The sequence below is a fragment of the Pan troglodytes genome, chromosome 11, assembly GCF_028858775.2.
Source record: "Pan troglodytes isolate AG18354 chromosome 11, NHGRI_mPanTro3-v2.0_pri, whole genome shotgun sequence".
NCBI classification, from domain to species: Eukaryota; Metazoa; Chordata; class Mammalia; order Primates; family Hominidae; genus Pan; species Pan troglodytes.
Genome location: NC_072409.2, coordinates 17,312,177 through 17,331,505, shown reverse-complemented (window position 1 = coordinate 17,331,505; position 19,329 = coordinate 17,312,177). Strand labels below are relative to the sequence as shown.

At 36.3% G+C, this 19,329-nt stretch overlaps 1 protein-coding gene across 25 annotated transcripts in view; it reads left to right on the top strand.

The window, feature by feature from the left end:
* CNTRL (centriolin) overlaps positions 1 to 19,329 on the top strand; it is a 102,686-nt gene that overhangs the window by 34,709 nt on the left and 48,648 nt on the right. For 11 of the 25 annotated variants that reach the window (XR_010148875.1, XR_010148873.1, XR_010148874.1 and 8 more), the window contains 7 exons: positions 830 to 886; positions 2,779 to 2,898; positions 3,822 to 4,044; positions 5,410 to 5,519; positions 8,658 to 8,852; positions 14,248 to 14,401; positions 16,036 to 16,256. Coding sequence is in view for 19 of the 25 variants with exons in the window: in XM_054659021.2 (XP_054514996.1) it covers positions 830 to 886; positions 2,779 to 2,898; positions 3,822 to 4,044; positions 5,410 to 5,519; positions 8,658 to 8,852; positions 14,248 to 14,401; positions 16,036 to 16,256 (1,080 nt within the window). In the remaining 6 variants the exon portion in view is untranslated. Of the gene's footprint in view, positions 1 to 829; positions 887 to 2,778; positions 2,899 to 3,821; positions 4,045 to 5,409; positions 5,520 to 8,657; positions 8,853 to 12,073; positions 12,269 to 14,247; positions 14,402 to 16,035; positions 16,257 to 19,329 lie in introns of those variants that run through there. The other 14 variants (XM_054659027.2, XM_016961558.4, XM_063788371.1 and 11 more) reach the window with 4 other exon arrangements.

Sequence of the window (19,329 nt, the reverse complement as noted above, 5' to 3'; positions counted from 1 at the left end):
AGTGTTAATGCACACTTCAAAAAGCTTCTAACCAATTTATATTTCAGAAGGGAAGAAAATACCCAATTTCCAACTAGGTACTATTATTTTGAATTTGTACATATGGTAGAAAAAAATGGAATCTTGTTTTAATTTTGAACTTTTATAGTTGTTGGACAGTTGAGTATTGCATATATATTTATTGGCTATTTTGTATTTCCTCTTTAAATTGCCAGTTCATATTGGTTTTGCCTATTATCTGTTAGTCCCAAGGACTATTAGATGCCTAAAATAATTCTGGGTCTTATTCTAAGAGCTTATATTTGAAAAAACATTTTTATTATCTTTTGCAGAATATCTAATGATAATATCATCTGTGATTATGTGAAGTTTTCCATTTTAAAAAAGTAGTTGCTTGTGCATTAGGCCAATTAATTTATAAAAGAAAAGTAGCACTGAAGTAAGTCTTCTGGTGGCCATTTAAACCGTAGTAGTCCTGTCCTGCCACCAACAAATATTAACCAAATTTACTCTTTGTCCTTTTGCAAATTATTTAATTCCTATGCTTCAGTTTAGTTATATTTAAAATGAGGATTATTTACCTGTCCTGCTAGCCTCACAGAATTGTGAGGATTTAATGAGCTAATAATGAAAATAATTTGAAATGAATCAAGCTAAGTAATGGAAGGTAGTAAATCTATAACTCAGAATGACAATAAAATACATCCATGTAAGAATAATGCCAATACTAAAAGCCATGTCTTCCTATGGTAAGTTGTCAGTAAAGAGCAACTTGTATTATTACAGTTTAACTCTCCAGGTGACGGTATCTGTTTGCTTCTTCTTTTAGCCCTTGTCTTGGTTTCTTGCAGGCCCTTTTCTGCTGATTCTTTATTCTTCCTTAAAGGTAGTTCTTCCAGGCCTGAACTGTACACTATGTTTTTCAGGGTTTGCATGATAACTTGCATTAATATGCTTGCTTACATTTTAAGTTTTGAAACTGGCTTGTCTTCTTGGGAAATGTGGTTGTGTGCGTATGTATTTTTTTTTTAATGGATGTTTATATAGGAGAGCAAATTTGAATGTGGGGGAAAGAATTATTTTTCTGATTGGTAAATATGTTACCTTCAGTCAACTCTTGATTATCCAAAGCTAATACTGTGACTAGCCTACTTTCCAGTTCATTTGACATCTATTTTGCTTTTATTCATGCACTTCTTCAACAGATATTTATTGAGTGCTTACAATATGCTAAGCCTGGGGCTTATAAAAGGCACAAAAGTACTTTGAAATGCAGAGCCTATTTATTATTATTTGCCTGCAGAGACCAGTTCATGTATTCTCTGTGATTCCAGTCACATTTGCCTGTTGTTTGCCACTATTGCCAATGAGTTTTGAGGAGAGAACCCAAGATTAGTTGACAGTGTTGATTGTGAGTTGCTTTCTTGAGACTCGGAGACTTATGAGCATTCAGTGAAAATATCAATGTGGGTAATGTGCTGGACACCCTGAAGCAGTACATCGAAGGCAGCATGGAAGAATAGGCAGTATTGGATTTGAAATCAGGAGACTTGGAATTGAATTCTGCCTCTTCCACTACCAGCTGTGAAATTGGGCAAGTTATTTAACTTCTCTGTGCAGCTTTTATCATCTTATTGGGTGGTTGTGAAGATTTAGTGCAATAACATATGTAAAATGCTTAGCACAATGTCTGGCACACATTGAGTATTTGGCTCAATGTTACCCGTTATCTAGGCTATTACTTCCATTTTGATGGATAATCAGGAGGTGACTGTGAGCTAAATCATGCACGACTTTGATTTCCTGGGCCTTGTAAAATGTTTGTGTTTGTTTATGTTTTATTCTCTTCAGCTTGCATTTTTATATTAATGAAATTTTTCTGCATGTTTTTTCTTTGATATCTACCATCAGATACTGGCCAAAAAAAGACAAAAATCACTTAGTGGATCTTTGAAATAAACTCAAAGTTTGGTTTAGTAGAAAGGAGCTAGTACTAGTAGTTAGTTAATAAAATATTTAGTTTCTGACACTGATCTAATATGTAACTTTAGACAAGTCAGTTCACCAATCTGAGACTTAATTTCTGTATTTATAAATTCAGAGAATTAGATTGGATCATTTGTCTTCTCCAAGCTCCAAAAATTTCTAAGAATAAAAAGTTATAGTAGAATTACTTTATTAAAATTGAACATTACATATTTGGATCTGGTTGAGCTTATTCACATCCCTTATTCTTTATTACAAAGAATAATATTCTGAACACTTAATACTACAGCAACAACAGTATGACAATTAAAACCAAGCTCTTATTTTCATCCTTCTCATTCCTCTTTATTTCTCTGCAGTTAATGTCAGTTATCATTTTCCCTTGTAATTTGAAACTATTGTTAAAGTCGGAAAGTCAGTTTAAGAAATTAGTGCTAATTATTGGAAAATCAGGAAGCAGGTATTTATTAGGCCAGTTACACAAAAATAATTGATACAAAAATATTTTCATGTTTAACAAATTTAAGTGATTTTTAAAATCATTATTCATTATATCCTGAAGCAGCAGATAAACTTCAAAGGTCTTTTACATGATCTCTGATGAAATAATAATTTTGTATTTCATTTTTTATAATTTAGAAGTAAGATAAAATGTTCTGAGTGTTGTGCAGCTTACTGTGAAGTTTTTAAACATATATGATTATAACTTACGATGAGAACTTACCATATCATCACACCTTTATACTAACTTACTGATCCTGTATGTTGTCTCATATCAAATTGGGCCAATAGCTAAAACAGAAGACCATAGAACTAACACGAGCATGTCAGAAGCAATATGAGCTGGAACAGGAATTGGCCTTTTATAAAATTGATGCTAAATTTGAGCCACTAAATTATTATCCATCAGAGGTGAGTTATTTTAATTTTTTAGTAATCCAAAGTTAAAGCCCACATGGGATGGAATGGGGGAGGGCAGGTGGTGAGGACATGTAAGGGATTTGATCAGATATCACTCCACTTTCTTGTTATGAGAGGATTAAACTGTATTTTGGTTCAATCTATGACTTATTTGGCTCCAGGAGTTAGAACAGAATCCTAAAGAGGTAAAAAACTTCAAAAGAATCTTTGCCCATAGCCATATCCATTACCAAAAGCAGTCGTCTAACTCGCAGCTATCTTTCCCAGGTGTATGGGTTGATCAGCTCCTTTAAATCCAGACTTCTGGGAAAAGTGCTTCAGTACCATGGAATAGTCATCCCCTTACATGGTTTGTTCAGTAATTACTGGGTTCAGTATTAATCAATCATGACTGGTACAAATGCCATAAATGTCACTGCAAGTGAGGAAATGCCAAACTTCTAAGATCCAGTGATTCCAACCAATATCATATGATATTTCATTTTTAAAAATTCAATTATTAAAATATATTATACTGATGGCTACACACCATGTATCTGAAAAAAATATTAGACTGAGATTTTACTTATATGAGCCAAGAAACCAAAATAAAACACCCATATTTCTAATTTGAGAGATCAAGCAGTGCTAAAAATCACATAACTGTAGGCAGTTCTTTAATCAATGAGTCCAAACTTTCACTCTTCTGTGGTAGGAGGAAGAATTCTTTTGAGACCATTTTTAGTTCTAATTTCCTTTTTTGGTATATTAAGAAGAAGATAAAAGAATAATATATATCTTTCAGCTCCTAGGCATGTAGAATTTATATAAACTTGAGCAATTCTGTGATATGTTTGCCACTAATAAAATGAATAATGTCATTTGACTGCTTGGAGATCACTTATTAAACCATAAATCTATTATTTTGCTTTTAGTATGCTGAAATTGATAAAGCCCCAGATGAAAGCCCTTACATTGGCAAATCCAGATACAAGAGAAATATGTTTGCCACAGAGAGTTATATTATTGACAGTGCTCAGGCAGTACAGATCAAGAAGGTGGAGCCAGATGAACAACTTAGAAATGATCACATGAACTTGAGAGGCCACACACCACTGGACACGCAACTGGAAGACAAAGAAAAAAAAATAAGTGCAGGTTAAAAAAAGTTATTTTAAATTCTTTAAAAAAAATATGAAAACATTGAATATGTAGGCCAATTTTGTTTTGTAAGTCTTTTAATTGAACATGTTGATGGTATTGTTTCCATGAAAATTCTAAAACAAAAGTAGTGATTATCAAGCAGATTTATTGAGCATTTATTTTGTAATGATTCCTGTTATGGTTAAGAATGGAGTTTTTGGCAGTAATTTGATGGCAGCATGTCCAGGGGATTCAAGAATGAGTAAATCCCCTCCTTCAAATAAGCACTGGAACTATATATTCGAAGTCACAATTAGTAATAACTGAAGCAAGTAAAGAACCACTTGATTGATTACTATGCATGTAGCAAAAACCTAAAGCAATGCTTTGTATAAGCTGGAACAGAGCATTCTCCTCAGGCCTGGGCCGAAGGCTAGCCTCTGACTTTTCCTGACATGCCCCATGCCCCACAATCTAATTCAAGGGATCTTAATACCTTCTGGCAAGTCACATAAAGGAATAAGTCAAGGCAGGGGGACACTTTAGAGACCCTGCCAATGACAGACTTTGAATCTACTTACCCACTCAGCTGCATGGATATGGAAGAAAGAGAACTCTGACCTGGGTTTGTGCATCCCCCCAGCATTATGGCCCACTGTGGTGCTCTCAGTCAGACCAGCGGCTTATCTTTCCTTGACTGGTAGCTAAGTGGAAGGCATGGAAGGCAAATAGAGGTTGACTTGGTGAAGGAAGAAAAGAAACTGAGTTATTTATGTCTGCGTATACTATATGCAAGGCTCTGGGGGAAAGCAAAAATAAATCAGATTTTTATGCAGACTAGCTTTAAAGGGGCTGGCTCATAGTTTTATAGGACAGAGGGAGAGAGAAATCTTAAATTTGAGGTTGAAAATAATTGATTTGAGATCATCAACAGCTGGGAGAGAGAGCTCAGTAGTGAATTTCTTGATATTGAATTCCATCATAAAGCATTTGCCTCTAACACAAGGTTTTATGGGTTATTTTTAATATCCTGAACCTAATTATAACTTAGTAACATGTAAAGTGCATATTTCCCAATAAAAGTCTTATTCTCTCAAAAGGGTTTACTAGTGTTGGGAATAGCCCCTTTCATGTTGAGAATTTTACAAATAAAAGGATCAATTATAGTTCTATACCATATAATGAAACAGTTTATTCTAGAGATTAATAAATAGACAAAAGCGATCATAAGTAATTACTTTAAAATTTTTTTGTGAGATATAATGACAGTTTAATAGAGCAGGGAGAAGGTTATTATAAAGAAAGAATATCTGGTCGAAATTTCAGAATTCAAGATTTTTCTTGTTTCATATTATGTGAGCATGGTTTTTAAATTTGCAGCACAAACTCGACTATCAGAACTGCATGATGAAATAGAAAAGGCAGAACAACAAATTTTGAGAGCTACTGAAGAATTTAAACAACTGGAAGAAGCTATACAACTAAAAAAGGTATGTAAAAGCAAAGCAGCAATGCTAAGAGGAAATGAAAAATGAAATGTGTTTTTCCCTTCATAACCATATAAAACAATTTAAAAAGCAGTTAGCTGCCTAGTTAATTATGGAATGATAAATTTCAGAGTCAAATATGGTTCTAGAATTTGCCAATTGTAATTTTCTTCCATTTATGATGACATCCAATTAGCATTTTATAACATGTATAGAAATAAATTACTTAATTTTATGTAAAAAGGTGTAGTCTTGAGAAGTTGCTTCCTGATCTATCTCTTCTATTTTAATTAAGCACTCTCCACCTTTAAGATCCTGGGACTTAGATTAAGAACCAGGAGATATCTCTGCTATAGCATGAACATTGTCATCAAACACAAGCCAAAAAAAAAAAGAGATATGTGATATACAAAAAGATTGATGTAACATATTCTCAAAAATTACCAAAGTGTGTTGTAAAGTAAGCGAGTAAGCAGCTCAAATCCATGATGTAATTGCATAGGGGCAAAAATTCAAGAAAAGGAAGTTGCTTGACATTTTAGTTTTTAAATGGGTAAAAAGGTTTTATTTATTTATAACTTTTAAAAATCAGTATTTAAAAATTATGATGGTAACTACATTCATACCACAGTAGTTAGAACAACAATGTGAAGTCCAAATTGTAGATTCTTTTAAAAGATACACTGTATTGTTACTTTCAGATTTTATACTAACTAGAAATTGACTCAAGTTTATTGGAACCTTACTATATGTCAGTCACTGGGCTGGGCACTGATTAATGAACAAAATAGACATGTGTCCCTCTCATGGACAGACTTGTGGGGGAAATAAGGCAATAAACAAAAAGGAAAAAAAATATTTATTTAAAAAAAAAGAAAAAAGTTGAAAAGCATCAGTGTTGTAAGAAAAAAATAGAAAACTAGGGGAGATGTTAAAAGAGATATACTTTAGATTGTGGGGATTCACAAAGGCCTCTCTGAAGAGGTGACAGGCTAAGATACAAAGGATGAGAAGGAGCCAGTGAGGCAGAGCTGGCGGAAAGTATTCCATGCAGAGGTGACAGTGTGTACAAAGGCCTTCAGACTAGAGATTTCTCTGCAGAATAAGGGAGAGTGTAGAGGAAGATAAAGAGTCTTGAGGTTAAAGATCATGCCAGGCTTCATAGGCATTTTTTTATTTTTTATTTTTGAGACAGGGCCTTGACTTCCTGGGCTCAGGTGATTCTCCCACCTTAGCTTCCAGAATAGCTGGGACTACAGGCATGTGCCATCACTCCCGGCTAATTTTTTATATTTTTTTGTAGAGATGGAGTCTCACCATGTTGCCCAGGCTGGTCTTGAACTCTTAGGCTCAAGCGATCTGCCCGTCTTGGCCTCCTAAATTGTTCATAAGCCATCTTAAGAAGTTTGAATTTTATTTTGCATGCAATGGGAAATCTTTGAAGGGCTTTAGATAGTTGAGTGGCTGATCCTATTTGTCACTTTGCCTTACTTCATGAAGAGTGAAATGGACTGAGTGAGATGGAAGGGATATGTGCATCTGTATCTGTCAGGAGGCTGTTGTTCAGTACAGGCAAGAGATGATACTAGCACCAACCAGGAGGGTGCTGGTGGATGTGGAGAGAAAGCCAGCTGATTCCAGGAAACACTGGACAGTAGAACTGACAGGACTTAATGATGGGTTGAAAGTAGGAGATGAGGTAGAGGGAGCTATCAAGACGGTTTTACTAATTTAAAAAGAATTTTTTATAATAGTACTGGCCAAAGCTTTACATAGATTGATAGATGTAAATAATGTACTTAATTTTAAAAGAAATAGATACTTCCAAAATATGCTTGGAAAATAGTTATTTAAATGAGTTAACATTAACAGTTAATAATTAATAATAAAGTTAATAGCCTAAATTTTTGTTTATACTGTTCACTTACTTGACATGCTAACAAAGGTAAGCTTCAGCTGGGTTCTGATTCAGTGAAATAAAAATCTCAATTTAATAAGAGTTTGCTGTATTTTGAAATTATTTAGTGTGAGATGATTGTCCAGTGAACATGGAATTCTAAAATTTTTTCCTGATTATAAAGGTATTGCAGTTATGGGGAATTACATAATAATCGTCCATATTTTATTTCTTTTCAGTCTTTTATCTTCATCTTTTTTACACTTCTATACAGACTCTTGAGAAATTTTTATATTTGTTTAAATCTCTATGCTAAAAACTGTTAGAAATAAGAGATAAAGTATTAAGTTATTACTTCTATGTCAATACTCAATTTATTGGTTGACTATCTTCATATTAAAACTAATTAGGTAACTGTAGCGTAGTAGTCAGTGAAATTGTCTAGAGTCACACAAAGTCTTTCTTCCACAAACTCCTAGTATGACCTTGGGCGAGATATTTGAATTTTCCATGATTCAGTTTCTTTATCTATAAAATTGGGATAATTATACTTTTTACTTTATATGTTTTGAGGATTAGATTAAAGGATATAAAGAGGCTGGGCATGGTGGCTCATGCCTGTAATCCCGGCACTTTGGGAGGCCGAGACGGGTGGATCACGAGGTCAGGAGATTGAGACCATCCTGGCTAACATGGTGAAACCCCGTCTCTACTAAAAATACAAAAAATTAGCTGGGCGTGGTAGTGGGTGCCTATAGTCCCAGCTACTCGGGAGGCTGAGGCAGGAGAATGGCGTGAACCCGGGATGCAGAGCTTGCGGTGAGCCGAGATCGCGCCACTGCACTCCACCCTGGGCGACAGAGCAAGACTCCGTCTCAAAAAAAAAAAAAAGTATATAAAGAGTTTAGAACAGTGCATGGCCCATAGTAAGTGCTATATAAAGTTGGCTATTATTAATACTATGTTTATTATTAATAATTTACAAGTTGCCTATACTATTATAGAATGACAGCTTATTTGTGCTTGCTATTATTAGTTTTCATAAACTTTTATAAAGTATGATTTTCTACATATAAGCATAAAAGTATAAAATATGCATGGAGTGCTTAGATAACTCCCACATTTCACTTTTATTTTTAAAAAACTGATAGAATATAGAATACTTATTAAAATTATAGACATTGTCTTAATAAATCAGTGTTGTTCTTCTCTGTTAATTATATATTGGGGTTTGGGGAGATTAGATTTCAGAAGCAGGGAAAGACCTTCTTTACAAGCAGTTGAGTGGTAGACTACAACTTGTAAATAAATTACGCCAGGAAGCTCTGGATCTAGAACTGCAGATGGAAAAGCAAAAGCAGGAAATTGCCGGAAAGCAGAAGGAGATTAAGGACCTGCAAATAGCCATAGATAGCCTGGATTCCAAAGACCCAAAACATGTGAGTAAATTAAGAAATTTTGACTTGTTCTGTCTACATATTACATGTCTCATCATTGTTAGCATCAGAGTCCAGAGTCCTTTCTGAAAGTCTGTTTTAGTTTGATGTACAAATTTAAGTGATATATACATACAGTCAGCCCTCCATATCCATGGGTTCTGCATCTGTGGATTTAACCAACTGCAGATCACATATATTAGGAAAAAAAAGGATGGTTGTGTCTGTACTGAACATGTACAGACTTTTTTTCGTTTGTCATTATTCCCTAAACAAGACAGTATAACAACTATTCACATAGCATTTATACTGTATTAGGTATTATAAGTAATCTAGAGATGATTTTAATATATAAGAGGATGTCCATAGGTTAAATACAAATATTATGCTATTTTATAGAAGGGACTTGAGCATCAGTGGATCTTGGTATCTGCAGGGAATCCTGGGATGAATCCCCCATGGATACTGAAGGAAAACTGTACATATATGTGTGTATATATAATGTATGTATGTGTATATATATGTGTATTATACATAAATATATATGTGTGTGTGTGTATATATATATATATATACACACACACACACATATATGGAATGTGTATGTCTAAAACAAAACAACCTAGGGCTTGAAGAAGGTAGCTTTCAGTAAATGATGGCCGCATGGTATATTTATTTTTTTTTAAGTGGTTGAATTTCATTGTATTGCAGAGCAAGGGAGATTTGCTCCTTACCTTTCTCTCTCCTTGCCTTTTTTTCATCTTTCTTTCTCTCTCTCTCTCTTTTTTTTTTTTTTTGCTCTGTCGCCAGGCTGGAGTGCAGTGGCGCAATCTCCGCTCACTGCAACCTCCGCCTCCCAGGTTCAAGCGATTCTCCTGCCTCAGCCTCCCGAGTAGCTGGGACTGCAGGCACCCACCACCACGCCTGGCTAATTTTTGTATTTTTAGTAGAGACAAGGTTTCACCATGTTGGTGAGGATGGTCTTGATCTCCTGACCTTGTGATCCACCCACCTCAACCTCCCAAAGTGCTGGGATTACAGGCGTGAGCCACCATGCCCTGCCGAAGCGATTCTCCTGCCTCAGCCTCCTGAGTAGCTGGGATTACAGGCGCGCACCACCACACCCAGCTAATTTTTGTATTTTTAGTAGAGATGGGGTTTCTCCATGTTGCTCAGGCTGGTCTCAAACTCCTGACCTCCTGATCTGCCTACCTTGGCCTCCCAAAGTGCTGGGATTACAGTCATGAGCCACCATGCCCAGCCCTTCATCTTTCTTAAGAGCAGAAAAAGCTGAAGGGGGTTGCGAGTCCTTTTTCTACCTCTTCTATTTAATCCTTTTTGCAAATTTTCCACTGAACGTATTTGTTTTTTCATACTGTTTTGTTTTGTCCTTAAAAAAGGAAACATTCTCTGGAATGTTTCTTCCTGAGATATGGCTAGATATGGTCAGGTGGCTGGATACAGCCAGGCTCTTGTCTCTGTCTCTACTCTAAGAAGTTGTACTAATTGCTTATATTTTAGCTAATATTCCTAAAATACAAGGAAAAATATCTTCTACATATTCTCCTGGTATACCTTGAATAATAGGGTTTTTTTTTTTAAAGAACTTTAAGATCTCTGGATTAATAGAAATCATAGAATTTAACATAGTAAGGATATTGTAATTGCTTTAAGTACTTGACAAGTTGTTTAACTGTTCCTTTAAGCATTTTAGTACATATCATATATATTTTTTTGTGGGCCAGCTAATTTCAATAAAGGATAACCTTATGACAGATATAAGGTCTTTTCTAACAAAGCCTAAAAATTGAAACCAAGGTATTAATATTGAAACCAAAAGTAGTCTTGATTATTTTAAATAATTTTGAGGAAAAATGGGGTATTTTAAGTAATGTATAATGTGGTCAATAATATCTTACTTTATTGCATATGTTTGTTCAATCTCCCACCCATGTAAGGCCCCTGAAGACATGAACTCTATCCTACTGGTATCTGTATCCCCAGGGACCAACCAGCCCTGTGTTTATGAATGCTTACATCGTGGAAGGGAGGAAGGAAGCAGCTTATAGATCCTACCCAAAACTCCTTTGCTTCCCCTTCCAGTTCTGTGATCTATGAGTCTAATTAGTAGCTGGATTATGTGTTTGCTTTCAACAAATGACTGTTATATTTCTGGCGGACAGAGAGTTCAATTCCCACTGGATTTCTGTAGAGAATTATATATAGAAAGGAGGTAAATGAGACATGGGAATGGCATCCAAGTTTTGAAGTTAGCTAAAATCAACCTGTGCAGTGGGGATGAAACATACAAACCAGATTTGAATTTCCTTTTTAATTTTATTAAAATTACTAATAGTTCTTAAGTTTGCAGCCTTAGTCCCAGCATCAGAGGACGTCTCTTTTAAGTTTATCCAGCGGGAACATCTTTTTCTGATTCACAAAGTTTCTTATTGGCTAGTGTTTGGCATCCCATTTTAGGCTACAAAATGTGAGCCTTTAAGCAGAAGAGAAATAATCAAGAGTGAGATGCCTGCATATTTTTCTATAGATATAGGTAGACTTTTATTTAATTAATTTTTATGTAATCAGATGAAGTATCTTTCTGAATAGCCAATAGAATTTAAAAGTAAAAGCTTCACTTTGATGAGATATTATAGAAAACAACATATTAAGTGCCCACAATGTGTCATACATTGTGCTATATTTTCCATGTTCTGGTGAGGAACTTTATTAACATCTATCCATTTTTCTTTCAATTTGCAGAGGATGAAAATGTGATATAGAAATATTAAGTGAATTGCCCCTAAGTTATTGTTTTAGAAAGAGGTGGAGCCCTTGCTTATGCTACCACAGTGACCCTCTCTTCACAAAGCAATTAAAGGTCTAAAGAGATTATTTTAAAATTAGCTCAGAACTAAGCCTAGGCAGGTTTTCAGCAAATATAAGCATTTAACTAGGTTTCAAATTCACAGACTATTTTAGTTATAAAATTATTCATAGAAGCACAAATTATCACCGGAGCAAACATAATGAAGATTTGTATTGCTTTTCTCTATTGGGAAATGTCCTATTGGAAGCAAAAGGTAACTGTTCGCTAGAGGGAACGAGCTGTAGTGATCTGTTGCAAAGTTTGGGCGTGATTGGTCCCTGGGAGCTTCCTGTGTTATGATTTAACTCGGGGAGGGTGGGGCCTGCCCGCAGAGGCTGCTGGTGATTGGATGGGCGGGGCCGCCGCTCACTCTTGGCCAAGAATGTGGTTTGAGGCTCTGCGAAGTTACAGAGGCTCGGAGGCGCTTGCAAAAATGTGGCTGTCAGAGAGGGAAGTGCACATGAATTTGAAGACAGCATTAGAAAGCGTTCCGCCCACAGTTTCTCTGTTCTCAACGGCTCAGTTTTAACAGGATAAATTTTAAGTTAAGGTATGATATTTTTTCTCTCTCTATACAAAGGACTTAAAAGGAGGAGGAGTCAGAGATGTAAGTTCCTGTTTTTACAATAACTCTTTTGTGAGCTCCACCGTGGTGTAAATCGCAGAATCTACTTTTGTTCCCATGTATTTAATGTACACCATTGGCATATTGAACCAGATTTTTATCCTGCGTATAAAGGTTTTGGTGGAATTTTTAATGGTGAATTTTAAAGATTTATTGATATGAGTGCAGTCTTTTAAGAAATTATTTCTTGAGCCATAAAAACCCGAAATTTACTTAGAATGTAAGCTGTTATATGTAGTTAACTTTTCAGAAAGATTTCAAATGGGTATTTTGGGAGTGTAGGGAAAAGAGTTTGCAAAATACCATAAAGCTTTACCAGTAGTAAATTAAAAACCTTCCAATTAAGCTGCCACTCTTTTGTTCATCAGAAATGAAGAGACGTTTCTTTCTTGTATTTGGGGTAAGCAAATACATAAAATTGAGTAATATTCTTTTATAATCACATGGGTCTTAGACTTGAGATCATTGGTGTTCATTTTTCTGACTGATACAGTTCCCTCTTTCGATAACTTTCTCTTCATTTATTGTTGTATTCCTCTGATCCTGTGGGTACCAACTTAAGAGTCATGAAGGTGTGAGTGGGAGGGCAAAGGTTCTCTGGGGAATTATTTTGTCTCCATATGAACAGTTGCCTCAGGAGACATGCAAGTCATTTGATGGATCTGAAATTCAGTTTTCTCATGTTTAAAAGGAAGGGTTAGACTAGATCATTGGCTCTCGATTTGCTTTCCCTAGCACACCTGAGAAATACAATCCATTCTTTTCAGTTAACAGTAGTTCCCTAATGCCATGACTTCAGGGTGCGGGAGGGTGTGTGGGTGTGTGAAAGCTCTGTTTTCCACCATGGGTTAAGTGTAGTTGTAGAGGGGTATACCTCCTTAGGGCCCTCCATTTTGAGACTCACCGGGCTAAGTGGTCTTTGAGGTCCCTGTCAGCTCTCAGTTTATTGAAAAGCCAAATGTTTGTTTGTATAAGAGATTGAAAGTGAATTTGAATTTCAAGTATTTTATCTATTTCATACCTCTATTTTCTTCTAAGAAACCTTTTTAAAAAGGTACATTTAATTTTTTTATTAAAAAGGCATTACTTATCTACTATAAAAGTTTTTTAAATATAAAAATACTCATTACAAAAGGAAAAAAATCCCCATATAATCCTTCCACTCAGGTATAATTCTTGTTAACATTTTGGGATATAGTTTTTAAGTCTTTTTCTATAGATATATGCCATAACCAACTAATTTTGGAAACCTTTTTTAAAAGACACATTTTAGGCTGGGCACGGTGGCTCATGCCTGTAATCCCAGCGATTTGGGAGGCCAAGGCCGGCAGAGCACTTGAGGTCAGGAGTTCCAGATCAGCCTGGCCAACATGATGAAACTCCTGTCTGTACTAAAAAAACAACAAAAAGTAAAAACAAACAAAAACCTGGGTGTGGTGGCCCGCACCTGTAGTCCCAGGTACTTGGGAGGCTGAGGCAGGAGAATTGCTTGAACCCAGGAGGCGGAGGTTGCAGTGAGCTGAGATCGTGCCTCTGCACTCTAGCCTGGGTGACGGAGTCAGACTCCATCTCAAAATAAATAAATAAATAAATAAAAAAGAGAGAGAGAGACAATTTAATGCAACGCAAATAACACTGACCTACCTAGCTGTGCCCTTGGAAAAACCACTTAACCTCTTTGATCCTCAGTTTTCTCACCTGTAAAGTGGAAATGATTTCCGTATCAAGTTATCCTGAAATTTAAATGAAAACTACCCATGTGAAAACAATATAGGGCCTGACACAAATAGATGCAAATTATTATATTTATTTTCTATTCTTCCTTTAAAAATGTTGTTAAGGGTTATTACTTTTAAAGGAGTTTAAGGAACTTGGAGTTTTGTTGATTTTTTTTTTTAATTCAGTCCCATATGAAGGCTCAAAAGAGGGGTAAAGAACAACAGCTTGACATTATGAACAAGCAGTACCAACAACTTGAAAGTCGTTTGGATGAGATACTTTCTAGAATTGCTAAGGAAACGGAAGAGATTAAGGACCTTGAAGAACAGCTTACTGAAGGTAAGACTTTCAGTATGATTTAAGGTAAATCAGTGTTATTGCTGGTAAAAGAAACATTATAAAGACAAGCATTAATCCAGATAGTAGCTAAATACAGTTCACCTATTAGTACTAGTATTTGATAGGGAAATATTTACAGGATACCCAAAAGTATTTAATGCAATTTTAAGAGTTTTGTTTTTGTTTTGTTTTGTGGCATTGATGCCTAGTGAGTCAGGTCATTCCAGTCAGTAGGCCAGAAGTCAATACGTGATCATGATAAGCTCTGGCATGTGATTGTCTGTGACATAAAATCCATTCAGGAGCAAAGCACCCATTGGCATCAGGGAATTCAGTGTCTGGTTATAAGAAGAAAGAGTTTTAGGATCTACTTTTGCAATGCTGATTTAAACTGCGACATATCCATAATAGTGGAAAAGGAAGACAATAGGCCATAGTGGTTTTTACACATAGGGCTCAGTGTAAAAAGATCCTACTCTCTGTTTTGCTACTGTCAGCTGTGTCGCCTTGGACAAGTTGTTTTTATCTCAATCATTAGTTGTTGGGAGAATTAAATGAGCTAGTATTCATAGGCCAGGAGTGGTGGCTCACGCCTGTAATCCTAGCACTTTGGGAGGCTGAGGCGGGCATATCATTTGAGCCCAGGAGTTCAAGATCAGCATGGGCAACATGACGAAACCCTGTCTCTACCAAAAAAAAAAAAAAAAAAAAATTAGCCAGGCGTAGTGGTATGTGTGCCTGTGGCACCATCTGCTTGGGAGACTGAGGGTGGAGGATCACCTGAGCTCAGGGAGGTTGAGGCTACAGTGAACCGTGATTGTGCCACTGCACTCCAGCCTAGGTGACAGAGTGAAACTTTGTCTGAAAAACAAAAAAAAGAGAGATAGTATTCATAAAGTTCCTGGCACATAGTGCGTATCCAGTACTGTACATGGGATGTGTGTGTTTGTGTTCTAAGTGTTTAGGTTACACATTTATGTTGCCAGTCTTGGATTCATCTTATATACTGGGTGGTCTTGTTCTTTGTATTTAGCAGCAAGAACTCACAGTTTTGCTACATATTTTTTATTTTATTTATAAATTAAACTTTTTTTTTTTTTTTTTGAGACGGAGCCTCGCTCTGTCACCCAGGCTGGAGTGCAGTGGCGTGATCTTGGCTCACTGCAACCTCTGCCTCCCGGGTTCAAGTGATCCTCCTGCCTCAGCCTCGTGAGTAGCAGGGACTACAGGCACATGCCCGGCTAATTTTTTGTATTTTTAATAGAGACGGGGTTTCACTGTGTTAGCCAGGATGGTCTCGATCTCCTGACCTCATGATCCGCCTGCCTTGGCCTCCCAAAGTGCTGGGATTACAGGCTTGAACCACCACACCTGGCCGAAATTAAACTTTTTACAGCATGAATCAGGCATTTTATAAGCATTGCCCCCTAAATGTACTATTTTTATTTTATACCTGCTTAATACTCCTTTACTATCTATAATAGGAAGAAAATTTAACATTATGTTTTGAAAAAGAAAAATGATAGGAAAGAATTGAAAGCTTAGAATTTCACTCCTGGCTTATAACAAAATGCTGAGGAGACAATGCAGTACTTTAAAAAGATATATTATTACCCTTTTTGCATCTTGCTTAGGCCAGATAGCAGCAAATGAAGCCCTGAAGAAGGATTTAGAAGGTGTCATCAGTGGGTTGCAAGAATACCTGGGGACCATTAAAGGCCAGGCAACTCAGGCCCAGAATGAGTGCAGGAAGCTGCGGGATGAGAAAGAGACATTGTTGCAGAGATTGACAGAAGTCGAGCAGGAGAGAGACCAACTGGAAATAGTTGCCATGGATGCAGAAAATATGAGGAAGGTATGATTTTTTTCCTGCCTATTTTCCTTAGCTTCATAAGTAGATAATGTCCAAATTAAGTTAGTTGGAGGAGGTAACAGTACATTTTTAAGTGGGAAAAAGTATTAGTGGCTATATGGTGATTTTTTTCTTTTAACAGTTGGGCTTTTTTTTTTCCTTCTTTAGCTGTGATACATTTGGAATTATTATTTTTTCTTTGCTCAGAAAAGGAAGATTATTTAAGCTGCATTTCTATCCCTGAAAGGTATTGTTGCCAAATAACTCTAAAGAATATGAAATGGTAGCTATTACAAATACTGTATTAAATGCTCATATTTTATTTGTGCTGAAAAATTGAGCACAGAATGGTTTTTCTTAGTCTTGTTGTTACTGGATAATTTTAACATTATTTTATAGCTAACAAGACAGACATATTGTTTTAAATTATATCCTTATGAACCTGATTTGTTGCACATTCGTTTGGAGATTTCCCTTGCTCTATTTTAGTTGTTTGGAAAATGTTATCATACATGAGAACTAGAGATTTCCAAACTTCTTGTTCAGTAGAGCTGGCTCCAGAAATTGAATTAATATATTTTAATATTATGAAATATCTCAGGCATATTTAAAAAATCACAAATAATATTTAACATCATGTACTGACAACCCAGCTTAAGAAATAAAACATTATAGGTACATTTGAAATCCTCTGTCTACTCCTTTCCAGAAGTAACAAAGTTCTGAATATGGTTATTATTTCCCTGCACCTCTATTCTTTTATTATATATGTAAACATCCATAAGCAATATATAGTATTTTCCTTGATTTTAAGACTTATACAAAATGTATCATAGTGTACATATTTGGCCACTTTCTTTCTTCCTTCATGTTTATGTTTTTGTTTGTTTGTTTTGGTTTTTTTTTGAGATGAATTTTCGCTCTTGTTGCCCAGGCTGGAGTGCAATGGCGCAATCTCGGCTCACTGCATCCTCCGCCTCCTGGGTTGAAGCGATTCTCCTGCCTCAGCCTCCTGAGTAGCTGGGAGTACAGGCATTCACCACCTGCTCGGCTAATTTTGTATTTTTAGTAGAGATGGGGTTTCTCCATGTTGGTCAGGCTGGTCTCGAACTCCCAACCTCAGGTGATCCACCTGCCTTGGCCTCCGAAAGTGCTCGGATTACAGGTGTGAGCCACAGCGCCTGGCCTATGTTTTCGAGAATTATGCACACTGATAGATGTAGTTCTACTTTGTTCATTTTTACTGATATATGTACCATCCTGCTTTATGGACATACCACAAATTTATTATTTATTCCTTCTCTTTTTGGGGTGCATTTAGGTGATTTCCAGTGTTACGCTATTGCAAACAATGCTGAGCATAACATTCTTGCACACTTCTTGAACACATGGGGACTATGCTCAGAAGCAGAACTGTGGGTCAGAGTATGTCCATCCTTCATTAAGTTCAGTAGATATTGTCAAATTACTTTTCATAGTGAGTTTATCAGCTTCTACTCCCACCAGCAATGTAGGGGCTACCATTCTTGCCACATCCTTGCCAACGCTGTAGTGTTGTCCAACTTTTTTTTATTTTGAAATAACTCCAAACTTGCAGGAAAGTTGCAAGAGGAATACAAATAACTCGCATTTGCCTTTCACCCAGAGTCACCAATTACTATTTTAACACATTTGCTTTATCTCCTCATATGTAATTTCTACATGATTTTATATACTTTTTAATTATTATTATACTTTAAGTTCTAGGGTACGTGCAGATTTGTTACATAGGTATACATGTTTCACGTTGGTTTGCTGCACCCATTAACTCGTCATTTACATTAGGTATTTCTCCTAATACTATCCCTCCCCCAGCCCTCCACCCATGACAGGCCCCGGTGTGTGATGTTCCCTGCCCTGTGTCCAAGTGTTCTCATTGTTCAGTTCCCACCTATGAGTGAGAACATGCGGTGTTTGGTTTTCTGTCCTTGTGATAGTTTGCAAAGAATGATGGTTTCCAGCTGCATCCATGTCCCTGCAAAGGACATGAACTCATCCTTTTTTATGGCTGCATAGTATTCCATGGTGTATATGTGCTGCATTTTCTTAATCCAGTCTATCGTTGATGGACATTTGGGTTGGTTCCAAGTTTTTGCTATTATGAATAGTGCCGCAATAAACACATGTGCATGTGTCTTTATAGTAGCATGATTTATAATCCTTTGGGTATATACCCAGTAATGGGATCGCTGGGTCAAATGGTATTTCTAGTTCTAGATCCTTGAGGAATTGCCACATTGTCTTCCACAATGGTTGAACTAGTTTACACTCCCACCAACAGTGTAAAAGCGTTCCTGTTTCTCCACATCCTCTCCAGCTTCTGTTGTTTCCTGACTTTTTAATGATTGCCATTCTAACTGGTGTGAAATGGTATCTCATTGTGGTTTTGATTTGCATTTCTCTGATGGCCAGTGATGATGAGCATTTTTTCATGTGTCTGTTGGCTGCATAAATGTCTTCTTTTGAGAAATGTCTATTCGTATCCTTTGCCCCCTTTTTGATGGGGTTGTTTTTTTCTTGTAAATTTGTTTAAGTTCTTTGTAGATTCTGGATATTAGCCCTTTGTCAGATGAGTAGATTGCAAAATTTTTCTCCCATTCTGTAGGTTGCCTGTTCACTCTGATGGTAGTTTCTTTTGCTGTGCAGAAGCTCTTTGGTTTAATTAGATCCCATTTGTCTATTTTGGCTTTTGTTGCCATTGCTTTTGGTGTTTTAGTCATGAAGTCCTTGCCCATGCCTATGTCCTGAATAGTATTGCCTAGGTTTTCTTCTAGGATTTTTATGGTTTTAGGTCTAACATGTAAGTCTTTAATCTATCTTGAATTAATTTTTGTATAAGGTGTAAGGAAGAGATCCAGTTTCAGCTTTCTACATATGGCTAGCCAGTTTTCCCAGCACCATTTATTAAATAGTGAATCCTTTCCCCATTTCTTGTTTTTGTCAGGTTTGTCAAAGATCAGATGGTTGTAGATGTGTGGTGTTATTTATTTCTGAGGTCTCTGTTCTGTTCCATTGGTCTCTATATCTGTTTTGGTAC